General features: G+C 39.5%; 2 protein-coding genes and 2 long non-coding RNA genes across 7 annotated transcripts; 1 reads left to right on the forward strand and 3 right to left on the reverse strand.

Annotated features, from left to right (window-relative positions):
• Positions 1-160: 160 nt before the first annotated feature.
• LOC115739321 (DEAD-box ATP-dependent RNA helicase 28) lies at positions 161-11,456 on the forward strand. Of its 2 annotated transcripts, XM_030672356.2 has the most exons (19): positions 207-571; positions 675-854; positions 970-1,038; positions 1,149-1,255; positions 1,738-1,816; positions 2,244-2,417; positions 2,587-2,735; positions 4,399-4,494; positions 5,026-5,128; positions 5,365-5,427; positions 5,667-5,728; positions 5,841-5,937; positions 6,812-6,930; positions 7,000-7,042; positions 7,335-7,436; positions 8,634-8,732; positions 8,821-8,904; positions 9,174-9,445; positions 10,906-11,456. In XM_030672356.2, exons 1-19 carry the CDS (start codon positions 317-319, stop codon positions 10,919-10,921), a joined length of 2,169 nt encoding a protein of 722 aa, XP_030528216.1. In that variant the 5' UTR covers positions 207-316; the 3' UTR covers positions 10,922-11,456. The 2 variants fall into 2 exon arrangements, with proteins under 2 accessions (XP_030528218.1, XP_030528216.1); XM_030672358.2 differs by lacking the exons at positions 5,667-5,728; positions 5,841-5,937 and having other exon boundaries at positions 161-571.
• LOC125312751 lies at positions 8,915-25,981 on the reverse strand. Its single transcript, XR_007196797.1, has 3 exons — positions 25,971-25,981; positions 25,106-25,111; positions 8,915-9,061 (listed from the first exon to the last, which is right to left on the reverse strand). It is a non-coding gene; the product is annotated as an uncharacterized LOC125312751 (long non-coding RNA).
• LOC115739322 (transcription factor bHLH128) lies at positions 12,472-18,663 on the reverse strand. 3 transcript variants are annotated; one of them, XM_048271945.1, is made up of 7 exons: positions 18,632-18,663; positions 17,946-18,463; positions 16,310-16,611; positions 15,713-15,844; positions 13,667-13,732; positions 13,318-13,386; positions 12,472-12,540 (listed from the first exon to the last, which is right to left on the reverse strand). In XM_048271945.1, exons 2-7 carry the CDS (start codon positions 18,418-18,420, stop codon positions 12,487-12,489), a joined length of 1,098 nt encoding a protein of 365 aa, XP_048127902.1. In that variant the 5' UTR covers positions 18,421-18,463; positions 18,632-18,663; the 3' UTR covers positions 12,472-12,486. The 3 variants fall into 3 exon arrangements, with proteins under 3 accessions (XP_048127902.1, XP_030528222.1, XP_048127901.1); XM_030672362.2 differs by lacking the exon at positions 18,632-18,663 and having other exon boundaries at positions 16,310-16,608; positions 17,946-18,605; XM_048271944.1 differs by lacking the exon at positions 18,632-18,663 and having other exon boundaries at positions 17,946-18,605.
• On the reverse strand, positions 15,214-15,631 carry LOC125312750. Its single transcript, XR_007196796.1, has 2 exons — positions 15,475-15,631; positions 15,214-15,297 (listed from the first exon to the last, which is right to left on the reverse strand). It is a non-coding gene; the product is annotated as an uncharacterized LOC125312750 (long non-coding RNA).

Raw genomic sequence — 25,981 nt, forward strand, 5'->3', positions numbered from 1 at the left:
AAAGCCTTCTTTTCAAAGAACGCACTCAAAACTTGGTGACCAAATATCATGTGACGAATAATTCCTTCGGACATCTTGCGAAAATTTGGTTGGTCCGGCCCGTCAAGTGAGGACCGGGTCGGGGCGGGCTAATCGGGCCAGCGTTACCCGTTTTTAGTTTCGGTTAGCGCCACTTCTGCTCTCCCCAGTCTCAGCATTACCGAAAACCCCGCCGAAAACCCTAGTTTCAACCTCCCGCAACAACCTTGCAACTCTTCGCTCCAGTCTCCCTCCCTCCCTCCCTCCCGCCCTCCGCAGCTCGCTTGATCACCACACCATGTCGCCGAGCTTCGTGTTTGAAGCCCCCAGCGACGAAGAACGTCCGGAGGACCAGGAGGACGAAGACGAGGAGGATGCAGACGAGACAACGCAGTCTCCCTGGGACTTCGCCGCCTACTCCGGGTCCGTCGCCGAAGAGCACGCTCGTCACAGCACCACCTCCGTCGACTTTAAGATCTCCAGGGTCCTCGAGAATCGCTCCCTCCCGATTCTCCCCGACGACATTAGCTCCGATTCCGAACCCGACATCCAGGTGGGTCCCTCTTTTCTGTTCTGATGTTTCTCCAATCATTGTCCTTTTTTCTTCTACTCCCGCTCCTCCCCCCTTATGGCCCTGTTCCGTGATCCATTGGTAGGAAGATTACAGGCCAGACGACGAGGATGATGGCGGCAGCTATGCTTTCGAAACTAAGCCCTTCTTTGAGAAGGCTGAAGGAGCCTCCTTTCACGCCAATTCCTTTCTGGAGCTCAATCTATCTCGCCCCCTTCTCAGGGCTTGCGAGGCACTGGGGTACACCAAGCCCACTCCTATTCAGGTCCCTTCAAAGGCAGTTATCGTTTGTGTTATTGTTGTTGCAGTGTTGTCCTAGTAATAGTTTGCTAGTGTGACCTGGTTTCATGTCTGCATGCTGGGGGCCTCATGAATTGCAGGCTGCATGCGTTCCCTTAGCTATGACAGGCCGTGACATTTGTGCGAGTGCCATCACTGGTTCTGGGAAGGTATTGAAAATCCTCTTTAGTGTTTGTGTATACAAGTTTTTAGTACTCGAAACACTACTATGATTGTGCCGTGCGTGTTAGTAATACAATTTCAACGTTTGTTTATGCAGACAGCTGCATTCGCCTTGCCTGCTTTGGAGAGGTTGCTGTTCCGACCGAAGAGAGTGAAAGCCATAAGGGTTCTTATACTTACTCCTACCAGGGAGTTGGCAGTTCAGTAAGTAACTGGTTTCTTTTTCTCATGCCCACTCCCTAACAGTTCGTAGAAAACTTGTTGGAACTTGATATTATCATTGCTTGGGCATTCAATTTCTTCCATTCACTTTGTATTTCAATGGTCACCGTCTGATACGTGTCTTATCGAAGGATTTTCTTTGTATTTGCTTGTTCATGGGACTAACCTAGCAGTGTCTTGTTTAATTTTTCCTCTTTTGTAAGAGAAGGATGTTTGTGCTTTGTCGTAGAATTTTGGATAAGGGAAATAGGTAGCGAGCTTTTAATTTTAAATTCTTTTGGTCCAAGAAGTCGGTCTCCTAACGAAGCTGTTAATTTCTCCTGAATGGTTCTTTTGTTTGGTGATTGACGTTAAACAGTGATTATCTGCTCTCCTTTCTCTGGTACCTAAAATTTTATTCCAGTGATGCTAGTCTTCTGACGTTTGATCTGTCTGATTCAATTCATTTACTTATAATTTTGCAGGGTTCACAGCATGATAGAGAAACTTGCTCAATTTACTGATATCAGATGTTGCCTTATTGTTGGTGGGCTTTCAACAAAGGTTGATTTCATTTTCTGTCCTTAGTGTTTATGCTTTGACGTTTTTGTTTTTCCTTTTCTGCAAAACATTGAAGCATATCTTGTCACACAAGCTCGGACATGTCAAAGAAGATTTTAGGTAGCATCTTCTCATGCATATTATGATTTGGACATTGTCTGTTTCATGGGACTTGGAGGCTGATCTCGTCTCAGAACTGTGATTCTCAACCTGGAAAGTGAAATGTCAACTAAAACCAGGGACATAGTAGAATTCCTGAATAGGGGGACAGCATGTATAGATTGATGTGTGAAGTGCATCCACATTTTTTTCCAGTTGAAAGCAGTTCTTCTTTCTATTATGACTTGTAGAAATGCTGATGGAAGTGTTGTGGTAGTATGGAATCTTCTGTCTGGAGGAAACTTTCAACAATAATGCTTCTTCCATATAGGTTCAAGAAGTGGCCTTGAGATCGATGCCAGATATTGTTGTAGCAACTCCAGGGCGCATGATAGATCACTTACGCAATTCTATGTCAGTGGACTTTGAAGATCTTGCAGTTCTTATACTTGATGAGGCAGATCGTCTGCTGGAGCTTGGCTTTAGTGCTGAAATTCATGAGCTGGTATAATCTTTTCCAGTTACTCTTTTTCATGAGATTGCGTTTGAATGGTTAAAATTTGCTTCAGGAAACAGAAAATTAAGACATATGACTATTGCATCAGCTCACTTTCTATGTTATTACGGCCATCCATTCATCGACTTTAGACTGACTCATTTCTGTTGATTTTCAGGTCCGTCAATGTCCTAAAAGGAGGCAGACAATGTTATTTTCAGCTACAATGACTGAAGAAGTGGATGAGCTTATTAAGCTCTCTCTGGTCAAACCTTTGCGCCTATCAGCTGACCCATCAGCAAAACGGCCTGCGACATTAACTGAGGAGTAAGCAGTGTTTCAGTTATCTGTCGGTTGGTTTTGGCTGATATAGATTAGCTAGTACCATTGTATGTCCCTTTCACAATAGCAGCTTCTTGTTCTGAAAACAATTATTTGGACCACACATGAATTGTGCTATATTAGGTTTCTTTCTCCTCCAGTTTTCTTGATCTCTGCTGGATTACTAATGGACAGGCACACAGGGCTTAAGCTTCTTTAAATTTGTCGACTTGCTTACTTTCTTTAGCTTTCTTGCCTACCTTGTTTAGAATCTTAATTATATCTCACAATGCTGGCTTCAAGAATTTTGAAACTGTGCTGCACTTTAACAGTTAATCCCATAAGAGGACTAGTTTTTAACCTTCTTTTGCTACTAGGTTTAATGTGCTTCATGGGTTGATGTTGACAAAGTGAATAGAGACTGATGAATGGAAACTTGCCAGTAGTGCTCGCAATTTATCGGAGTGAAATTTTGCTGAGATTGTATTGAAAAACCCCAACGAAACCTTTTCTCCTGTAAGCGATGTTGTTCACTTACTTTCCTACACTAGATTCTACATGATATCCAAGTATCCATGGTTGCTCAGCCGTCCATCCTTGTTATTTGCTGGCAGTCTTTCCCTTCTTTTTTTTTCCCCCTCAATCTTCGTTTTAGGTGAGAACTCTCATAGGAGCATCTGAAGTTTGTCCTTTCATGTTTCCAGACCACTTTAGTATGATTTTTTCTCATCTTAAATTGTCACCATACCATATTTTAGTGAATATACTCATTCTCCATTATCAGCCTATATATCACAATATTTCCCCACATTTTACATTGATGTCGGTTTGAGTTTCTGGCACAATGTTGGAAGCAAAATGGATTTGCTGGTAACCTCGGGCATCTCTGGGCAAACAGGGAAGGGTTTAAAGCCCGACCTTGATGCAGCTCTGTTGCTGTTGAAAGATGCTTTGCTATCCCTCCATGCGTCCTTACAAAAGTCACCACCCCCATCAAACACGTCGTTTCTACTTGCTTATATGTTACACAAACTCCTTTCTTCTCTAAAAACCTCCAAAGCACTCTCTAGGTATCTGTTTTAAGCTTTCTCCATATCAATAAAATCACATGGAAGTTCTTTCTTACATTTTTCCTTGTGCTAAGTAGGTAGACGGTGCATTCGAAGAATCTTGGTCTCTTCATGAAGGAAGGTCTAGATAGCCATGTAAATCAAATAATAGGATATGTAAAAATTATTCACCAGGCTCTTGAACCAGGGGACCTATGACATTGTTTGGGTCAACGCTTAATTGATCTTCCTCCCTTTCCATTTTGTGACACATGATCATTAGTCCATATAATTGGTACTGTCCTGATGTCCCCTTTTGTTTGGAATAAGTTTCAATCCGCTCTTTCTCCAGTCTTTTCGCAATTCCTCGCTCTGAAGTCCTTTTTGAATCGGCCTGTAATCCATGATATGTGTTTCTCTCCCCATAACCTTTGATGCTTGTCTAAGTGCGCCTAAGATTGTATGGACAACAAGAGTTTCATTTATGTGGAAATTCAAACATTATTCTTGATTATAAAGCAAGTGACATACTGATCGTCCCCATGCAATTCTTTGCCCTCCATGGTTTTTGCTTTGATTTTGTGTTTCGTACTTAGTGTTGGTGGTTTTATCTTGTATAGGGTTGTCAGGATACGCCGGATGCGTGAGTCGAATCAGGAAGCTGTTCTACTGGCCTTGTGTTCAAAAACTTTCACTTCCAAAGTCATAATCTTCAGGTACACTCAGAGATTGTATTTAGATAATGATGCCCTTTTCTGCTCTGTATTTGTCCTTATATTTTTCAATGGTTTCATGTTGATGCTTGAATGTATTTAAGGCTGGAGATTATCACAGTTTGTGATAGTCACATCACAATATCTTTGACAGAGGACTGGTATAGAGATAAGTTCTAGAATCGTTCATGGGAGTATAGGATATGTTCTAGTAATCTGGAACTTGAAAAATGGTTCTCTCTCTCTCTCTCTCTCTCTCTCTCTCACGCACGGGCGCAGAATGGTGGTAAGGATGTTCGATGAGATTGAGTTGGCAAATTTGGGCTTGATACTGTTAGAGGTGACTGAACGTTTGATCTGTATCTAATTCTGTGCACAAAATTGAATGCAAATCGTCAATTTTACGCAGTCTATTACTGAACTCAAAAGGTAGCTTTTCTGATATTTGTTATTAATTTTCTTGGGGTGTGTTTCTTCATTTTTTTTATAGGTCACAGTTACTATTTCAACATAATTATTGTATTTCAATTTCAGTGGAACAAAGGAGGCTGCACATAGGTTGAAGATCATATTTGGTTTAGCTGGTTATAAAGCTGCAGAACTTCATGGAAATCTTACTCAAGTGCAACGCCTTGATGTGAGTCACTTATTACCCTAAAAATTTCGTTGGCATTCTGTGGAAAGCTCGGTGATATGGTTTAGTCAAAAAAGTTTACCCCTTAATATGGTCAATCCTTATGTTTCCATGAGCCTCGTCTTTTAGAGCAAAGTATTGCATACAGATTGTTGTACTCAATTTTGTCCATCCATTATCTGGATTTCTCTCAACTGATCTGCTCTCTCTCTCTCTCTGTCTTCCTCTCTCATATGTAGGCATTGGAGCTATTCAGGAGGCAAGAAGTCGATTTTCTGATAGCGACTGATGTAGCTGCCCGTGTAAGTATTCAAAGAGGGTTGCCTTATTATGGTTTCTTTAAAAAATCATACGCATGTATTCATGTAAATCATTCCTCCCTAGCCTCATAATTAGAATAAATTTATGCTTAGAATTTATCAATCCTGTATTCCTATGTGAGCTTTTAGTTTTGAGGTCCCTTCATCTGACCTCTACAAAATGTTCTCCTAAACTAGGACTAATTATTTGGTATGATGTTATATACTGGGCAATTGTTCAGGGGCTTGACATAATTGGTGTCCAGACAGTTATAAACTATGCTTGTCCCCGAGATCTTACCAGGTAATGACCAAGTTCTTAGACTTTGCATGTATACAAATGTATCTCTCTTCTATCTATGCTGTGTGCTTCCCTTAGGAAACTTCTCTTAAGAGCACCTCCTTTATCTTCTCAGTTATGTTCATCGGGTTGGTCGAACAGCCAGGGCGGGTAGGGAAGGATGTGCTGTCACTTTTGTGACTGACAATGACCGGTCTTTACTGAAAGCAATTGTAAGCATCATACTTCCTTTTTGATGGTGGTTCTATGAGCTTTACAGATTGATTGTCATTGGTAACCAGCCATTTTGTCACATGTAGAGTTGGCGATTAATTGTTTGAGATTTATCAACTGATCTTGAACAGGCAGAGAAAGAAATAAAAAGTTTTAAAGAACTAATTTTCCATTCAGATTGCATTGACAGAAGATATTTTTAATACTTGGAAAATTTTCTTTGTTCTATTAGTATAAATATTGACCTTGACAGAGAAAACAAGCTTTTACACTCTGGTTCATTAATTGCATGGGATGTTACTGATATGGTCTACTAATCAAATAAGTTGGAAATGCCCAAGATTTTATATATCACCAGGATAGGTGAAAAGATTTGTCCATGCCCTTTTTTTGTGCCCAAAGTCCATGGTCCACACTAGTCATCAAATCTAGTACTTTGACTTATTATAAGAGCTAACAAGATTTGATTCCAGCCTTTTTAATGAGTCTTCTTCCTAATAGTACTTGGAAAATTGGATTGGAGTTGTTTAAAGTGTGGTGATATCATTCTAACAAACGCAATTTCTCATTTCCTGAATATAGTCTTTGATGACATCTTTTTGCCCTTGCCCTTTACGAAAGAAAAATGAGTTTATCAACTTATCTGCTGCTCAATGGGTAGTGGTCTCTTATTTTGTTTTTTATTGTGTTGTTGCGTGCTGTTTCCTCTTGTTCATCTTGCAAGCTAGTATTTTCTGGTTACGATTATGGCATGTGTATTTTTTGAGTACAGAACTGCAAAACTTAAATAAAGAAGGTTGATGAAATTTTGAAAACATACTGGTTTTTTTTGGAGAATTGACTAATCTTATGTTCGTCTTTCTAATTTAATAGGCTAAGAGAGCTGGTTCCAAGCTGAAGAGCCGAATAGTTGGAGAGCAATCAATTATTAAATGGTCTCAGCTTATTGAGGGGATGGAACGTCAGGTGGCTGCCATTTTACGAGAAGAGAGGTATGAATTAGATGTAAACTCTGACATATTATTGTGTATAATGGAATTGCTGATATAGAGTTTGTGCAGGGAAGAAAGGGCCTTGAGGAAAGCTGAAATGCAAGCCACCAAGGTAAATAATCACTCTCTGCAAGTGTTCTGGTGCCTCTTTTTCTGAATTATTCAACTGTGATTGCCAAAGAATGTGGATCAGGGGATGTTGGGATATGCTAGCGACCTTACCTTCTCTTTGTGGATCATTTTGAACTCCCATGTGTTGGATCTTCCATGCTTGAATCAATTTAATGGGGGGTTCTGTGTCGTAGCTGAACTCCGTTTTCATGAGAACTTAAAATGAAGTCACATTTTGCTGGGGCTATGGATCTTGGTGGTAATGTCATATAACTTTTTATTATTCTGTGCAGGCGGAAAATTTGATTGCTCATAAGGATGATATATTCTCACGTCCTAAAAGAACATGGTTTGTGACGGAAAAGGAGAAGAAACTTGCAGCAAAGGCAGCGAAGGTTATCTATTTATCTAACCTACTTGTTAATTTTTTCTCATTTGTTCATGTTGTCCTTAAATATGATAGCATCCAATGTGTGAATATGGTTATTTAATTAATTGCTATTAAACAACTGCATGCAATTGTACTGTGAAATTGATCAGCTGATTACTCGAGGAGAGGGGATAAGAGAAATTGTTAACCTAATCCATTGCCGTATGAACAATCTTGACACTGTTGTCCACATAGACAAGTTTGTTATGATATTTGACAAAATTAACTTAGAAAGGTCAAAATAGTTTCCCAGATTGATCTGAAGTTAAAAGTTCGTCACATTGTTCTTTCTATTTTTGACCAAATCCTCACCTCTAGGTCAACTTTCTCGGAAGCTAGTAAAGCATGTAGTAATGCTTCTCTTGATGGTCATTAGCTGGTCAACTTCATGTCATATAGGATATATTGATTAAGAGTGGCAGAGGAGGCACAGTGTAATGGTCATTTTAATAGTTGCTGCTGTTATTTGTCCTTTTGGCAGCAATAGTATTATTTAGTAAGGAAAGATAACTTATATGTTTGTCCGTGAGATGCAAGTAAGTGATTTAGCCACTTGCTCTTTTGTCTATGAAGTGGTTTGTCTGTGTTAAAAAATTTATGTATTTTGGATGAGTTTATTTCCTCTCATTTCTTGTAAAGTGATTTAGTATCAACACCACTTTTTTTGGACAATCTGTATTACTTTAGACAGGTATGACATCCCTTTGATTCCTTGCAGAACTGACCGAGAACTATCTTTATTTCCTGCTCTCCGACAATTATATGCCACTTCTCCATAGACTACATAAATGTACAAGTCCATCCAGGGTAGCTATATACAGTTTTCCTCACAGATCGCCTTTACTGACATCTTATGTCAGTAGTATTATTTTTATTGATTGGTATCAGCAAACTGTACTAACCAGGGAACGATTATTCTTTTTACCCAAATGTTACAAGGTTTTCTGTCAAATTGAGTACTGGTGCTATTTATTATCTAGCTTGTATTCTCTTATTTGATTCATGTTAAGTTTCCGATACTTAAATTTCTTTTGGTCTATCGTCCATTTTTTTGGGTCATACGTCTATCATCCATTTATGGTGTCGACATCCTTATAATGGATTTTATACTTTTAATTCACCTTAAAGTTGATCTTCTGGCATTTTGAAACTGATATGGTAGGCCTCTTCGGAGAAAGGAAAGAAAAATGCAGATGTGGTAATCAGTGCCCAACAAGCTGAAGACCTTAAAATGAAAGAGAAAAGAAAGCGAGAACGTGAGGTACGTGCTAATGTTTATTCCTCGTTTCACGTTAAGGTAAGTTTGCTGATTTCTGCTAACATGAGACAATTTTCTCATCTTTGAACAGAAAAATCTACCTCGTAAAAAGCGTCGAAGATTGGAAGCGGCTAGAGAAATGCTGGAGGATGAGAATCAGACTGACAAGTTGGAGGTACATCTCTTCCCTGTTTCCAAAGTTTAGGTTCCAGTTGGAATTTCATAGAGCTTACAAAGGCCGGGTTTTTTGGGCTCCCTCTAGCTCTTGCTTGAATATACCAAATAATCATATTACATGAAATTTCATGTGGTACAATGTTGTATTCTGCTGCCTGTCACATGCTTGTGAAATATGTTCTCACATGGGTGACCCACACTGCCATTATATCAATTTTTTATTCTTATGTCCTACTGTGGTTCTGTAAAAAACTGACTTTTTTATAGGGTGATGGAACTGGTAAAAAGGAGAAATCTGCATTATCACTTGTTGACGTGGCATACCGTCGGGCAAAAGCAGCAAAGTCAGTTAAAAAGGCTCTGGATGCTGGTAAGATTGTCAGGAAACCCAGCAAAAAGGCAAAACGAACTTCTGAAAGAACTCCATCAAGGGCAGAAGAGATGAAGGAACTTTTTCAGAGTGATATGAGTGAGCGAAAACTCAAAAAGAGAGGTGCTGTAACTGGAAAGAAGAAGTCCAAATTTAAAAGCAAGTCAAGGTATGATAACTGTCCCACCCCCAATGATAATCTAAAAATAGGAAATTAAGATTTCTTGTAGGGATTCGGAACCACATTGTGATCAAGTTCTTGATAAGTCTGGTTTAGTGAAAACTTTCTTGTGGGGGTGTATTTGCTTTGATTGACGTTGTATATGCTTTCACTTGGTTTTGACTTTTGAGCTCTTTTTGGAAGCTTGCACCACCTCGGTGCCCTATAGTCATTTATCTTTTACCTATGAAGAGAAGTTGAGATTTAGTTTAAAAGCATACTAGCATAACTAAATTCACGATAGGTTGGCCTTGTTATTTTTTACCGTCTTTCTCTTACATGTTTATTTTCATTGGTAATCTTATTTTGGGAGCTGTCTCCTTGGATAGCATGTGACAAATTAATGTTTTAGAGCGTGATTTTTCTCGGCTTTGACATGGCTAGCACACGTCCTTGAGGTTTGCTACATGTCTATGTCGTCATCAAATTGGAATGCCTGTTGCCTCTGTTATTTTCAAGCTACGTTAGTGGATGTCCTAGATATGGTCTTAGCTGGTCCAGCTGTTATAAGTAGAGCACTGAACTTATTTAATATTATGTTGTCCTAGATATGGTCTTAGCTCGTCCAGCTGTTATAAGTAGAGCACTAAAATTATTTAATATTATTTTCCCCCAGGATGAGTGTATTCCTTTTCATTGCTCATTGTAGTTGAATCCTTTATTACTTTCCTTTATGCAATCGCAAATGTTTCCTGTGTGGCATAAGACTGAATCTCTAACAGATGTTGGTTTAGTTGCTTATGGTGTAGGTGATGTAGTAACAGATGCACAGGTCCCATTTGATTTTTTAGAAATCCAATAGTTCGTCCCTATGTGTCAAATTGCATGACAATTCTCCATCTGCTTTTTTTTTCCTCAATAAAGATTATGCTTCTATTGTTTTATCTGGACTTGGCTTGTCGGTGCAACTCATTGAATTTATTGACAAACCAAGAATCTGCTTTTGCCTTTTGGTTGTTAGAATGGGCTTGTATGCTTAGAATTTGTGTTATCACTTCGTATCCTAAAACTCCTGTCTCCTGAAGTTTGGAAGATCTGTTTGCCATATTTCATTTAGATGCTTAATTCCTTACATGTGCTTGTATACTGTCACTTGTGACCTTTACAAACTCTAGGGTGGCCTCTGGCTTTGGAATTACTGTAGTTAAGATTTAAGAGGAGGAAAACTGCTTATGTTTTATATGCTAGTGTTTGAGTGTATGGATCTTCACGTTTAATTTGATAGTGAGGAATTGTTGTGTATATAATTGCTATCTATGGAGTTTGAGAACACCTGATGTTTAGAATGATTCCCGTTTTGTGGGTTTAACAGCAAATTAGAAGCACGTTTAAGCTTCTATCTTGAGTTTTCAGTAGACGAGAAGTTGATCATTTCTTTTAGTAGAATTCTCATTGCGCCCCTTCTCCAGGTACAAGCGGAGGTAGCAGAGGACACCCAGCACCCTGAATGTTATAAGATAGAATTCTTTGCACCGTTGAAGAGTATATTTGTGGCGGGCGGTAGCCCCTACGTGTCGGTTCTCGAAAGGATACCTGGGCAATGACCAAAGATGTGCAACGCATAAGCCAAGTCTTTTAACATCTTTAGAGCACATGGAAATCATCGCGCACTACCGAGTGAATAGTTAAACTTGATGGTTGGCACAAGTGCGGCATTACATCCCATCACTTTGCTTGGTTGGATTTTCTTTTTTCCGTGAAAATGAGCTGAGCTGACTTAACTATATCTGTGGAAGGATGGCGTCATGGCAGAGAAGAGTATTTACTAGGTCAGCCATTGGGATGGCCATTCACATGTGCTTTTGCATGTTTCTTTTAATTGTAATCTGTTTTGGTTTTCTCCCTTATTTATATAAGAATACAAGTGTATTCGAATTTAGGTTGCACAGCAACACCATCTATTTTAGATATATGATATCTTGTATGTTAACTAAGTTAACAGTCAAACTGAGATCCTTCGGCCCCCCCCAAAAAAAAAAAAAAAAAAACTGAGATCCTTCCGATTGCAGCAAATTTACAGTCTGTCCTTTGCCCAATTCTCACTGGGTGTGGAGCCTGCTTAGAATAATGACAAGCTCGTTTTCCGCACATGCCTTCAAAGCCGTTATCGTACTTCAATTGTCTTTGACCATCCGAGTGTGACGCTTTAATGTTCCTCAGATCACAAATATTCTACTATACTGTTATTGAACGTCAAGTAGCCAGAATCTTTCATTTTGCAGATAAACCAGACATGCGACGTGCTTCCTAAGCATCATATGCCTTCTTGTTTGTTCGAAAAAAGAGATGCCTTCTCCAAATCGAAACCGTGCTTTTGACTGGCCAGGGCGTGGATGGTTAAAAAGCTATTTAGGTGTTGTATTCACAATTTGGTGTAGCAGATCAATGGATATGTTGTCAGTTCAGGGCGGACCACACGAACCGGTGCTTGCATTGAGGCTCATAGTTTCTTCTGTTCTTTTCAATTTCATTGGTTTTTCGGGTTAACGGCAGAATGATAGGAAATCTTCAAGCATCTAGCTAATCTCAAGCAGGCATGAACAGAAGCACATGGATCCATGCGTGTGGAATCAGCCTCAACCAGAAAGGGGAGGTGCAATGATTCCTTCGTCGCTGAAATGCATTCTATTCCTCAGCTCATTGGTTATCATACATCCCTATAACACTGTCATCGAACGTATACCTGCCACAAAACTACACCGGATTTTATTAAGGAAAAGGAGGGTCTGATGCTTTTACATGATCCGCTTGGAGAAAGAAATTTAAATATATCAACTTAGTTTTCCCAATAGGCTACCATAAAACACGCGGAACTGTAATTATGTACATGTCTGAGTTCTCCACTACTCTGCATTATTCAGCCTAACTTGCCAGCATGACAAAAATTAGTTGCTGCTAGGTTCCAGCAACACCACCGTCTTTTTGCTTCAAAACCTTGCATCGTCATTTTCCATCCGCAAATGCTATGAGCTTGGCTCCATCCGCAAATGCTATGAGCTTGGCTTGCACCCGCATGTGCAGTCATCAAGATCTTGGCGAAGCTTCTGAAGATGCAGAGACCACACCAAATTTAAGGAATATTAAGAAACACAGAAAACTTTCAATAACCATAAGACGAGGTTCAGCAGTACCGAGCCTTGAATTCAGTAATATTTGAAACTGACTATAAAAGAAAAGATTGACATAGAATATTTTCTTGATTACCACACGGTAAGAGTAAGCTGCGGCCAGGAACCTCATAACTTCAACTAGACATGTGAAGCTGAATATAACACTTCTGGTTTACTTACGAGTTGCAACTTATAAGTGGAGACCAACAATTTTATTTCTACTTCTAATTAACAATTTTTAGACTCCTTGTCTCAGCATCACCTATGCAAGTGTCCCAGCAAATCACTAAATCTTAATTCTGCACAAGTTATTTGCACAAAATAGGAGAAAGTCATTCCAATGGATTGAAGCAGAGTTCACTACGCGCAATTTGATAACCGATGATGCAAAAGTACGGGGTAGCCTTTTCGGTCTCCTTAGGAGTAAATCAGCAGGCAGACTGCTGGGCTGTTAATTATGAAGACCATTAAACAATCTGTTTCTTTGTAGTATGAAAGTGTCTCAAATTAGACTATACAGGGACAAAGTTCATTGGGAATGTTAAGTTCATATCGTATGAGAAGTGGATATTCATTTCATCTGGCAAAGAGATTTTCAATGTATCCAGGCAGATATGATGCATCCACTTTCACTTAAACTTCGCATGACCTATAACGGTCATTCCTGGGCATATTTCAGCAGTCAACAGAGAATGGATGAGATGCACACACCTGAACCTGATTCTGAAGGGTTTTGATATGCTGAACAGCCAAATCCAGCATGTCTGAATAGCTCGTTTGCTGCAGAGGGGATCAAACGCAAACACAATCAAAGTTCGATGAACCAAATAACAAAGAGCAGCATCATGCAGCATTAGGACGAAAAGAGGTGATGAATCATGTACAACTCCAAATATCAAGATTTTAGAAGACATATTCGAGGCAGGAATCCAGATTGCATGCTTTTGCGCAAAATGTAGTTATGCCAGGCAGCTCTTTCAGCGATTCATGCATGCTGCGCTAAAGTAAATAGGTGCTGGAATTTAACGCATGACTGCATCAGAAAGAAACTGATGATCACCTTATCCATGTTAGGGACAAGGTCCTGCAGTTTCTTCAGCCTCCCACTTATTCTAGTTCTTCTTTCCTGTCACATGCAGAGCCATAAATTGGCATAAGAAATACAAGCAGCACAATCAACTTGAAATGATTTAACAAAGATGATATTCACTACATCTGCAGCTAAATGGCGAACCTGTGTGCTTTGCATGTTGTCAAACTACTTTAACTGATCGCACTTTATTTAAATCATAAAAGTGTGAGAACACTATATCACCATAACATCGGTTTTCTCCATGAAGTATAAGGAAACATTTCATTGACAGTCATCATCTTAAAACTGGTTTTTCATTCTACCATAAAGCCTCGTCTTTTCATTCTCAAATTGCAGATCCATCAAGTATTAACTCTTAATTCTCACACAAAAAAATATGGAATGACACTAGCTTGGTGCCTTGTAGTGGAGACCAAATCTAGCTGCAAATCAAATATATATACTGCATATCTGAAACAATCGAACAGGCGAGGTGCCAAAGTACGCTATTCTGTAGATGAGAAAAGAGACGTCGAGACATTATATGACTAAGAAGAAGAGATCTCAAAAGTCGCAAAGATCTCCACAACCAAATAATCCTCTTTATATTCCCTTTCTTCTCCCAATCCGTTCCACCTCATTCCCCTACTTCTACGAAACCTGCACTATGGGTGCACATCAGGTTCTTCCCTTTAATTCTTGTAGACCAACAATTCTGGCCAGGTTAACTCATAAAAAAATAAAAATAAAGTCACTTCCGAAAGATGCAGAAAATTGGAAAGATAAAAGACACTAGAGCAAATTGCTTAGTTTTCCCCATTAACTAGGCACATATTACAATGCACTGTAATGCCAAATCTCCAAAGCACAATCTTACCCTCCATGAACTTGGCACTCTACCTAAAATTATTGAAGATTTGAAGAAGCCCATGGAAATGAAGATGATTTCACTCATTCATCTTGAACCAAAATCAGTTTCAGAGGGATTTAGGGTGACTAATCCAAATAACAACTTGCCGACTGCTACCACAGACAATGTAATTTTGCAGTGTTGTAGTTAGCTGACACCACTTCAAACGAAAAGCTTCTGTTTGTTGCATTTGTGGTCTGTATGTTCTTTGGTGTTAGCTTCTAAATTGCCATGCTAATAATCATCATGGAAAAAAAAAAACTCCTTCTCCGTCTTTGCTTTTTTAAGAATTATACTCCTGAGAAGTGGTTACAACAATATGTCCAACCTTGGAAGTGATTCCAACAAGTTTTGCGGCTTGATAAAATAAAGTAGATATTTCAATAATGGAGAAGGGCCTACAGAACTGAACTTTAGTACATACTAAGTACTTAGTGTATTAGATATTTGCTAAAGGGAAGGATGTCTCTTATAGTCTTGCAAGGAAAGTATAATATGTCGTACTATTAGAACTAAATACCATTATTCCAAGCCATATCTCATATGCTATTCCATACTAATACTATACCTATATGAACTCTGTTGGAATATATAAATATTTAACCATGCCTTCTTCTATCGGCTTAAGCTTTTAAAACAGTTGGCTGTGGTTCCATCAAATCTTTCATGGTATCAAAGCAGAAGGTCCTGAATTTAAACCTTTCCAAGCCTCTATTTGCCTCTCCAATGAATATGTCCACGCTTAGTACTAGGCAAAAGACCGGACTAAGCGTGAGGGGGAGTGTTAGAATATATAATTATTAAACTTTTAGAACAGTTGGCTATGGTTTCATCAAATCTTTCATGGTATCGGAATAGGAGGTTTCGAGTTCAAAACTTTCCAGACTCCTATTTGCCTCCTCAATGAATATGTCCACGCTTGGTACTAGGCAAAAGATCGGACTAAGCGTGAAGGAAAGTGTTGGAATATATAAATATTAAACTACGCATTCTTCTATCAGCTTAAGTTTTTAAAACAGTTGGCTGTGGTCCCACAAATCTTTCAAACTCAAAAGAGTGCCTATTGCAGCCCTTAGATTGATGTGGTGATATAAGGCCTGGCTAATCTTAGTAAGGTCACTCACCCGTTCAGCGATACTTCGGGGGTGAGTTGCACAGCCCCGCTTTGCACGAATTTTGCACGGAACTGAGTCTTCAGGAATATGGAGGAACTTCTCTACAGTGGCCATCTCAAGTGTTGTCTGAGGCAAGCTAAACTGAAATAAACATCGAAGCAGGGGAACAAAATCAGATGAGCCAAAAGGTCAATATTTCTGATGCAGATTTGCATTACGTCATGATTAAAGCAACTAAACATGTGCTTGGAATTTTCTGAAGCTAAATTCCTATGAAACTGGGTGAAGCAGAAAAGTTACTCCATGGTGCTGCATCTGTAAGTGTTTGCCAAACACCTCAAGGCTTTAAGCCCCCCCAAAAAAGAAATACTTGGTCATTAACAAAACGAGTCAGGGAGATAGACAGAGGCATCAAAATGTAAACCAAAAATGATAAATATTGCCACAAGAAAGTGTAAAGACTTGTATTGAGACATCAGTTTATTTTAATGAGAAAAAATTTGCTTAAGACTTTGTTCTCATTCAGTGGATTGCTGGATATGGATATATATGTAAAGGTGGAAAAGGAGTCAAATGAAGAGACACCAAGTAAGGAAAAATGAGTACCTGAGTTTCTAAAGGGTTAAAGCTGTACATATCTCCATCAACATTCTTGGCACGTTTTCCTGAGGGTGGAGAAAAAACGATGGAGTTACTGTTCTCCCAGTCTACGCCAAAGCTTGTAGTGGCATAGGAATGTGTAGTGCCTTGGTGGCCATTGTCTGGGCTTACACCTTCGACGGCATTTTCACTTACTTCAGAAATATGAGAAAGCGATTCTTGTCTAGTGAAGCTCAACTGAGGCTTCAACCGGGAAAATCCATGACCACCATTAGAGCTTCCGGCCCCTTGTGTAAGTGAAAAACCTGCTGTTCAATATCATAAAATTTTTCAGTATAACATCAAAATCAGCAATAGCATAGAAGAGTCATAAATACATATCATCAGAATATTGGGAAAAGAAGTTCTCACATGAACACATGATTTAGCCCAATTTCTACAGGAGCAAAATATACTCCTTAGACGGCAAAGTAGAGTATAAATAAATCGGAAAGAGCATGAAGAAACACAAGAAGCAAACCAAATTATTCTGGTCCTTGAGGATCGGGGTAATCCTGCAATTCATGTAGTAGCAAATCACAGAAAAATATCTTGAACCGCCCTCAAATTAATTATAACTCCTTGGAAGCATTTTGAGGATTATGTAAGCTCAAGGAACGAGGTGACGCTCGAGAAAACTGAACGGATATTACTGTACAATGAGGATACAGGCCGATCAACTGTTCAGTCATATTGCCATTTATCGCACAAGTGAAAATTCAACTCAGGGTTTACTATCAACTTCAACAAGATACAGCTGCAAAGTTCACTCTGATGAGTCCTTTGAATATTCTTTTGATCCTCTTTCTTTAGTTGGAGGTGGATATAGAAGTCATTTTCGATTTCAAAATGGCACTCTATTCCATAAGCTCTCTCCCCAGGATTGCAGAGAAAGGAGGGAAAATAGAAAAGAATGGGTAGGCAACAAGTATCAAAAGCAGGAACGACATTTAACGACCCAGAACATGATCCATCCAGCACACACTGAACAGCAAGCTCAGGACTGGTTGCATCATTTATTGAACACTGCCGTACTATTAAAAGAGGAAAACAAAAGGAACTATAAAATAACTAAAAGGCGATCCCATCCCAAGTTGTTCATAGAATGGATCGGCGATGCCCCCATACTTGTACACGTGACTCAGCCACAAGTTGCAGAGATTCCAGCTAGCCCAAAGAAGAAACTTTTCCTCGTTAACCTTGAAAACTGAAAGCTTCCACAGTGGTTTTGGTGAGAAGTAGAAGAAACTCGTGTGTTGAGAAGGTGCAAGCAAGTTAAGAGAACAGGACACTCGGAGGAGCCAATTTACAAGAGATTGGATGGGCGGCTGGAGCTAGTCAGTCCAATATGGAGCTATAAATGTCATAGCCATCGACCCCATAATGAAATGGGTCAACAGTGGAAACCATAAATAGCGAAACAAGATGCAGAACAAGAGTCAAATGTTTTTAAGGAAACCCAAGCAGCAACATCTGACAGAACAAATTACCAGAATTAGCAAAACAGAAAGAAAAACTCAAAGCAGCCCACGACAAAAACTACCACACATCGGACCCCTTGAAAAGTAAAGAAAAAAAATGAGAAGCAAGAAAGAGTAGGGACCTGTATCAGGAGTGAGGTGGGACAGGAAGCCAGCAGGGGAGCTTCTCTGCCTCAGAAGAGAAGAAGAGGAAGGAGGAGGAGACGCAGAGGAAGACCCCAATCCCACCCCCAAGTCGTTCAACCCGAAGGCTCTCTGCAACCCTGTGGATTTGTTGTCCTTGGGAGGGGAGTTGACTTTGCAGGTCGACTCGGAGGTCAGAGAAGAAGAGTCTGCGGAGAAGTAGTGGCCCAAGAAGGACGGCGGGGGAGGTGGATGTGGGTGGTGGTGGTGGCGGCGCGGCGGCTGGACGGAGGAGGATCCGAGGGCGGAGAAGTCGCCGCGGCCGCCGTTGGGGTTGCCAATGACGGAATCGACGGCGTTGGCCAAGAGGGACCCTGGAGCTGAGCTGTAGCGGGTGAGACCACCACCACCACCGGTAGAGCCCATAGATTTCTGGGAGTGGGAGGAGGAAGATGAGGACGATGGGTGATACATATTTGAATCAACCAATCTCTGTTGCTTCTCCCTGGTTCCTCTCTCTCTATGCTCTGCTCTGCTCTGCTCCAACAAACAAAAAAAGAACGAACCAGTTGCTGCAGCTGCTACTTGCTAAGAGCAAGATCTCTGAAAATGGACGTCGTTGTTCTTGTTGGGGTTGATGTCAGAGAGATGGACAACGAATGAAACTTCCTCTTTTATCCTCTCTCCTCTCTCTCTCTCTCTCTCTCTCTCTCTTCTTTTGTCGTAAAGGTGGACACAAGACAAGATGCTTGAATGCGCAAAAAGTACTGGGAGTGGTTATTGCATCACCGCTCGGTGACCTATCACGTCACCCCCCTCGGGCTCTCCCTCTTTCTCCGCATGTTCTTGCCTGGACTCGAGTTCATCGTCATCGATGATCATAAGCCATATAATCAGTCATCCGAGATTTATTTGGATTAATAGATTCGTGTCCAAACAAAAATTTTCTCCTCTTTTCTCTCTTCCTTTTCTTTTGAAAAAATGACACAAATAATTCTTAAATTTTAATCTAATGCACAATATAATCCATAAATTTTTAATTTGAACAATGTGGTTATTGGACTTTTTTTGTACATATACAATATAATCTATATTGAATATGTACCAAAAGTGTATGAATCACATTGAACAAATTAAGAGTTATTAATCACATTTCATATTGGGCTAAAATTCAGGAACTATATGAACAAATTAAAAATTCAAAAATTACATTTCACTTTAGGCCAAAGTTCGGGAACCATTTTTGTTATTATTCATTTTTTTTTCGCTTCCTCTCCTCTTTTAATCTTTTTGAGAGAAAATTACTAGCTACACTTGAAACACGGACCCCAATTCACTATAATCACCATTCTAATATCATAAATCGTACATTACTCATGATGGGCGCGCCAATAACTTCTCCTATAAAAGATATCGAGTATTTTTTTTTTTTTGGTAAGGAATAAAAGATATCGAGTATTTAGAGGGAAAAGTATAAAAAAAAAAAAGTCCTAATTCTATTGCGGTGGTATCAATTCGGTTCTAAATCTTTAAATTAGACCAATTTAGTCCTAAACCTTTTTGCATTGGTATCAATTCGGTTCTAAATCGCCAACATGAACGCCGGTGATGTGACGTAAGATGACCAGCGCTAACGTGAACAAATTTTAATATTATTTTTTAATTAATTTTTTTTTATATTTTTGCCTTTTTTCTGGAAATTTCCTTTGGCCGGCGAGGATAAGGCCATTGGTGAGGGCAGCCTCGCCCAAGGCCATCAAGGCCTCACCGATCATGCTCGAGGCCTCGAAGGCCATCGCTAGGGCCGGCGAGGTATTGATGACCCCGGGCAAGGTGGCCCTCGCTCGTGGTCACCGAGGGCTGGTCGACCCTTGCCGGTGGCCGGCAAGGCCGACCAGCCCTCTCCCGAGAGCCGTCGAGGGTTTCAACGACCCTTGTCGACCAAAGGAAATTTCCTGGAAAAAAAGGCAAAAAAAAAAAATAAGCTTTTTTATAATAATAATAATATTATTATTATTATTAAAAAATATCGTTAGCGCCGACCTTCCTACGTTGCATCGTCGGCGTCAACGTCATCGATTTTGGGCCAAAATTGATTGGATGGACTGAATTGATATAAATGCAAAATATTTTAAGATTAAATTGATCCAAGTAAAAGGTTTTAGACTGAATTGGTATTAATGCAATAGGTTTAGGATTTTTTTGGCACTTTTCCTGGTCTTTAAGACATTCAATCTATTTGTTACGTCACAATACTTCACCGGTCTTATTGTAATTAGGTAATGATCAAGAAGAGAGCTTTTTCGTGGTTCGCCCGAGCAAAGTTGACTCAAAATTTGGTCGGGGCTTCCGACAGTATGACCTGATTAGATAAATTTAAAGTGCATAAACTTGATTAGAAAAGGGTAAAAGCATAAGGACGGAATAATTATTACTTTCTCCACATGAAAATTAATTACGTGATGAAAACGAAAAGGAACCTCCCATTGGTGGTGTACGTATTCTTGAGTTGGAGTGAGGTCTTGTAGGTTTTCGTAAGATTGAGAAATTAGGGTTTCGATTTGTATGTAAGGAAAATCTTATTTAGCGTAGCTTGCGGGGCGTGCTTGAGAAAGGGAGATGACAAGCCAAGCCAACCAATAGTTGGTGAAATAGTTTATTAGTCCTGCTCTGAGATTCTCTTTAAAATAATTTTGCTTTTGAATATGTCATTGCATTATTTAGTGGGCAAACCATGCTAATTTTGACTTATGTTGGTCATGTCTTTAAAATGAATGAGCTTATTTCTTTCCGTAGAAAAGGAAAAAAAAAAAAGATAACTAAAATCTGCGATTTCAAGCTTTTGTGCCGTTGGGAGATTAAGAAATTCATCAATTAACATTAAAGATGTTCAACATAATTGTTTATAAACAAAAGTATATTATTCATGTCGTAAAGTTAAAACTTTAAAAATTCTACCTTTATCCTAATATACTCGGGTCGGGGCTCGAAAGTTACCCCCATGGCATTGTATCACGGGTATTTATATTTGAGATTTAAGTGTGTTTTTATACATGTCATCAATCTTAATTAACTTTGTGAAATTATACGTATTAGAGCACAGTGCTCAAGATCTCTATCTAAGATTTACCAAGAACTCATTATAGTCTCTCCAGTATCATCATTACCTATAATGTACAATGGCACAGAATCGAAAATCTCAATGTGAATCGATACAATACTTTTGTATTTCAAATGTATATATTTATACACCATTCGACGCTATATTTCCTAAATTTACTCCCACACTTAAGGGAAGTACAACAAAAAAATTGAATAAGACAACTTTTGGGATAAGAATGCCACCGTGGCATATGATCAAAGCTAAGATATGCTAAGATCATGCTAAGACTCCCCCTCAACTTGGAAAGGAGCGCAAGCGTTGATCTCGGATAGTGATTTGGTAAACACATGAGCTAGTTGTGACTTTGTACCAATTTTCAATGGAGCAATGAGGCCGTCTTGTTTATTTTCACGAACGAGATGGCAATCCATTTCAATGTGTTTCATTCGCTCGTGAAAAACGAAGTTGGCAGCAACGTAGAGTGCAGCTTGGTTATCATAGTGTAAGGAAACCGGGGCTTGGAGAGGCATGCCGATGTCCCGTAAGAGGAATGATAACCAAGTAATTTCGCATGTAATTGCTGCCATTACACGACATTCCGCTTTAGTAGAAAAGCGTGAGACTGTGCTTTGTTTCTTGGTTTTCTAAGAAATGGAGCTATCATCCAATAACATGCAATACCTAGTTGTTGAATGACGAGTAGCCCAATCTGATCCGAGTCACAATAAGCTGTGAGTTGGAATTAATTTTTTGTTGGGTAAAAGAGGCCTTGGCATATAGTAGCCTTCATATACTATAGGAGATGGTGTGCTGCGTCCAAATGTGGTTGGCATGATGCATGCATAAATTGGCTTAGAATGCTGACACTATGAGCGATGTCTAGCCTAGTAATAGTCAAATAAATGAATCTACCAATCAAGCATTGATAGAGAGATGGATCCTCCAATAGAGTATCTATATCAATGCTTAATTTTATATTCTGTTCCATGGGAGTATCAGCTGATCGGGCTCCACTAAAATCACAACATTCTAGAATATCTAGGATATGTTTTCGCTGGAATAAATAAAGACTAGAGTAGGATTAAGACACCTTAATGCCCAAAAAATATTTTAGAGGTATGGGGTCCTTAATGTGGAATTGATTGTGCAACATAGTCTCCACCGAATCAATCAAAGAAGCATTAGTACTATTAATGACTAGATTATCGACACACAATACCACGGAAACATAGTCACCGCCATTATGTAAGATAAAGAGAGAATGATCGGCCCAAGAATGTGTGAAACTGAATCACATAAGACAGTAGAAAACTTAGAATACCATTGACGGAATGTTGTTTTGCGGCTCTTTCCAAAAGGCGTGAATGCTCTTGTTTCAAACCATATAAAGATTTGTGAAGTCAGCACACAAGATTCTCCCCCTTATGCCGAAAACCACATGGAGGTTTCATATATACTTCCTCATCCAAGTCGCAATGTAGGAAGGCGTTGTTAACGTCCATTTGTTCAAAAGGTGATTCATTAGATGTGGTAACGACCAAGAGTACACGAATTGTAAACAATTTGACAATAGGTGCAAAAGTATTATGATAGTACTTACCTTCAACTGGGTGTAGCCTTTGGCAACTATACGTGCCTTATATTGTTCATTACTACTACCGGATTTTCGTTTAATTTTATACATCCACTTGAAGCGTATGACCATCTTGCCAGGTGAAAGTGGTACGAGGGACGATGTATGATTTTGAGAAAGAGCTTTGATCTCCACATGCATGGCGTCTCGCCGCTTCTAATGCCGCATTGCCCCATTGAAAGTGGATGGCTCGGTGGTAGTAGACAGAAAAGTAAGAAATGCCAAATGGAGTTATTTAAAACAAGTATATTGAAAAAAAATGTAGACATGGGGTAAGAAATGCTTGGACCATTATCTTCAACGGAACTTAGCGTTTAAGTAAGCGAACAACAATAGTCCTAGAAGAAGCAAAGAGGTAGATGTATCCATTGGGTTATAGTAGATTGTCCAGACGATGGAGGTAAGTGCGTTTGTGGTGATGTAGAGATTGGGTGTGGTGGTGTGGTTATCTCGTCGCATTGAGTAACATGTAATGATAATATAGGCGACCTTGACAAGGTAGGGTCGGAGAGCATCGAGTATGGAAAAATTGTTTTGTGAAGCAAAACATCTCTACTTACATATAACTTTTTGTTGAGGAGATAAAAAATGGGATACCCTTTTTGACCATTGGGATATCCCAAAAAAATCCCAGAGTAGTACAAGCATCAAATTTGATTTGAATGGAGGTGTTGTGCCCAAAATTCAAACAACCGAACACCCGAATGCGAGTGAGATTTGTTGACTGGCCATGTGAAACTTCATATGGAGTTTTCCTTTTCAAGACGACAATGGGAAGTTTGTTAATGATATAGATAGTAGTGAGGATGCATTCATCCTAAAACTCAATGGGCATATTGGATTGGAAGCGTAAGGCACGTGTAATATTTAGAATGCGTCGATACTTGCGGTCCACCATCCCATTTTGTTGAGGGGTGAACATACAGCTCAATTGATGACCAACACCCATGGAGTCTAGATAAGAAATGGTAAGATGATTGAAAATTCTTTTCCATTGTCAGAGCAAATGCATCGAATTTGCTTACCAAATGAAATTTTTACTATGGAGAAGAAATTAACGAAGAAATGATTTATGTCAACTTTAGAAGACATTAAATAAAGCCACGTGACCACCCACTCGGGTGGCGCCGCCGGTTCGCGTACTCTTCTTCTCGCAAAAGGTCGAGTGTTCGAATCCCGGAGGCGTTGTAGGGTGACTTAACCGGTAGCACGTGTGTGGTGGCTAGCATGTGTTACCCCTAGGGTTTACCCCTCGGCTGCTAGCCGTGCGAGAGTTCCTTGGGTCACCAAAAAAATAAATAAATAAATAAATAAAAATAAGGCCACGTGATATGCCCTAGTTAAAGAGGTGGTTCGATATGGGCCTCAAATATCCAATTGAATCAAATCAAAACATGAAGTAGTAGAAATTGTACTAGAAGAAAATGGCAAGCTAGATTGTTTCGTAAATGGGCACACAATGCAAGGAAAGGTATTAGAATATGCAATGTTATTGTGTAAAGGTTGCAGCTGATGAAGAAATGATGAACCCGGATGACCTAACCACCAATGCCAAAGGCTAGAGTGTGCACGTGGTGTGGTGGTGGATTTCAAAGAAGTGGGTTGGGGTATGTAAAGGTAGTATAAACCACCATGTTGCTTACCCATCGCTAAAGTCCTTGTCGAGATTGGGTCCTGAAAGAGGCAAGCATTAGAAGTAAATGCAATATTAAGAGAAGTAGCAGTAGTAAGTTTACTAATTGAAACAAGGTTAAATTAAAATTGGGGAACATTATCAAGAGTTAGATCTTGTGGAAAAGAAATCCGCCCAATTCGTTAAGCGGGAACCATAGTCCCTCGGGAAGGGACACGCGGTTGGAAGTTGTGTCATCATAAAATTCAGAAACAAGGTTGTTTCATAGAATATATAGTCCGTCACACTAGCGTGTAGGATCCAGGATGACGTAGAATTTGAGCAAATGGAAGTACTTGCTAAGTCCACGTAAGGGTGAGAAGGAGGTACGATATTACCAGCTGAAAGTAAATGGAGTTGTTCTATTTGTGTAGCAATAACGGTCAACGGAGAGGATGAATCAAAAGTGGCAGCTGTGGCAATAGTTGGAGAACCGGTTAGGCATGAACGTCGTTAGCGGGCAAAATTATTAGTGGAGCGCTTTGTTATTATCATTTCATCATTCCGGATATCCTTGCTAATTAAAACACTTTCTTTCAAGATGTCCATCCTTTCCACGGTGAGCATTATGTAAAATGGGTTTGGAAGAATGTAGATGGATAAGTGTGAGCATTATTAAGACAAAGCAATGCCATGGTAGCAGGATCATGAATAACAGTGCGATTGTCCCGAATAGTGTGCTGTCATTCCTCTTGTAATAAGGCATATGCTTTGTTGATAGTAGGGAGTGGATCCATAAAGAGGATTTGACTCTAAACTGTAGCATAATATTCATTATGGCCTTGGAAAAATCTAACAATGAATCTATTTCAAGAAATTGTAGTAGGGTTGACATTGCTCCACAACTACAAGTCGGCAAGTTTCGGTATGATAATAGTTCATCTCGATAAGATTTAATCACAATGTAATAGGCAGATATCAAAGCTGTACATAGTTGATGTGTAGACAAATGCCTATGGATTTTAAAAATTCGAGGAGCATTACAAGGTGAGAAACACTCACGAAGATCATTCATGGCATCATTTGGAAAGCCATGCCAAAGAATGCTATGTGAGATCATTGGTGTAGTAGAATGAATCAACCAAGACCTCACCATGCTATTGCAATGTACCCATAGGGGATAATCCGAAGAGGTTGAACCAGGATGCGACAAAAACCCATCAAGAAAGCAAAGTTTATTTTTTGCCTCAAGGTCCACGAGCATGGCACGATGCCATGTTGGATAATTATCTCCATTTAAAGGAGGAGAAACTAGAGGGGCATTCAAATGGTCACTTGAGTGAAGAAAATATGGAGAAGTTACATCGATCGTGCAAGAGACAGCGGAAGTGACTTGATCGGCCATGAAGAAGAAACTACATAGGGATTGATATTTTCTCCGATACCATGATAAATGGCACAAAATCGAAAAACTCAATGTGAGTCGTTATAACACTTATGTATTCTAAATGTACATATTTATACACCATTCAATGCTACATTTCCTATATCTAATCCCATACTTAAGGTAAGTACAGCTAAAAGATTGAATAAGAGAACATATGGGATAAGAATGCCATAGTGGCATCTAATCACGCTAAGATATAACGTGACATTCGGTTGATATTATACAGTACAAGTCTAAACA

This window comes from Rhodamnia argentea, chromosome 10 (genome assembly GCF_020921035.1).
Source record: "Rhodamnia argentea isolate NSW1041297 chromosome 10, ASM2092103v1, whole genome shotgun sequence".
Lineage (NCBI taxonomy): Eukaryota > Viridiplantae > Streptophyta > Magnoliopsida > Myrtales > Myrtaceae > Rhodamnia > Rhodamnia argentea.

Coding starts and splice junctions, on each gene's coding strand:
- LOC115739321 (XM_030672356.2), top strand. CDS start 317: ATGTCGCCGAGCTTCGTGTTTGAAGCCCCCAGCGACGAAGAACGTCCG. Junction 1,039..1,148: donor CCATCACTGGTTCTGGGAAG/GTATTGAAAATC, acceptor TTGTTTATGCAG/ACAGCTGCATTCGCCTTGCC. Junction 5,129..5,364: donor CTCAAGTGCAACGCCTTGAT/GTGAGTCACTTA, acceptor TCTCATATGTAG/GCATTGGAGCTATTCAGGAG.
- LOC115739322 (XM_048271945.1), bottom strand. CDS start 18,420: ATGTATCACCCATCGTCCTCATCTTCCTCCTCCCACTCCCAGAAATCT. Junction 16,612..17,945: donor CCACCTCACTCCTGATACAG/GTCCCTACTCTT, acceptor GATATTGAACAG/CAGGTTTTTCACTTACACAA. Junction 12,541..13,317: donor CCCTTCAGAATCAGGTTCAG/GTGTGTGCATCT, acceptor CTGCATCTTCAG/AAGCTTCGCCAAGATCTTGA.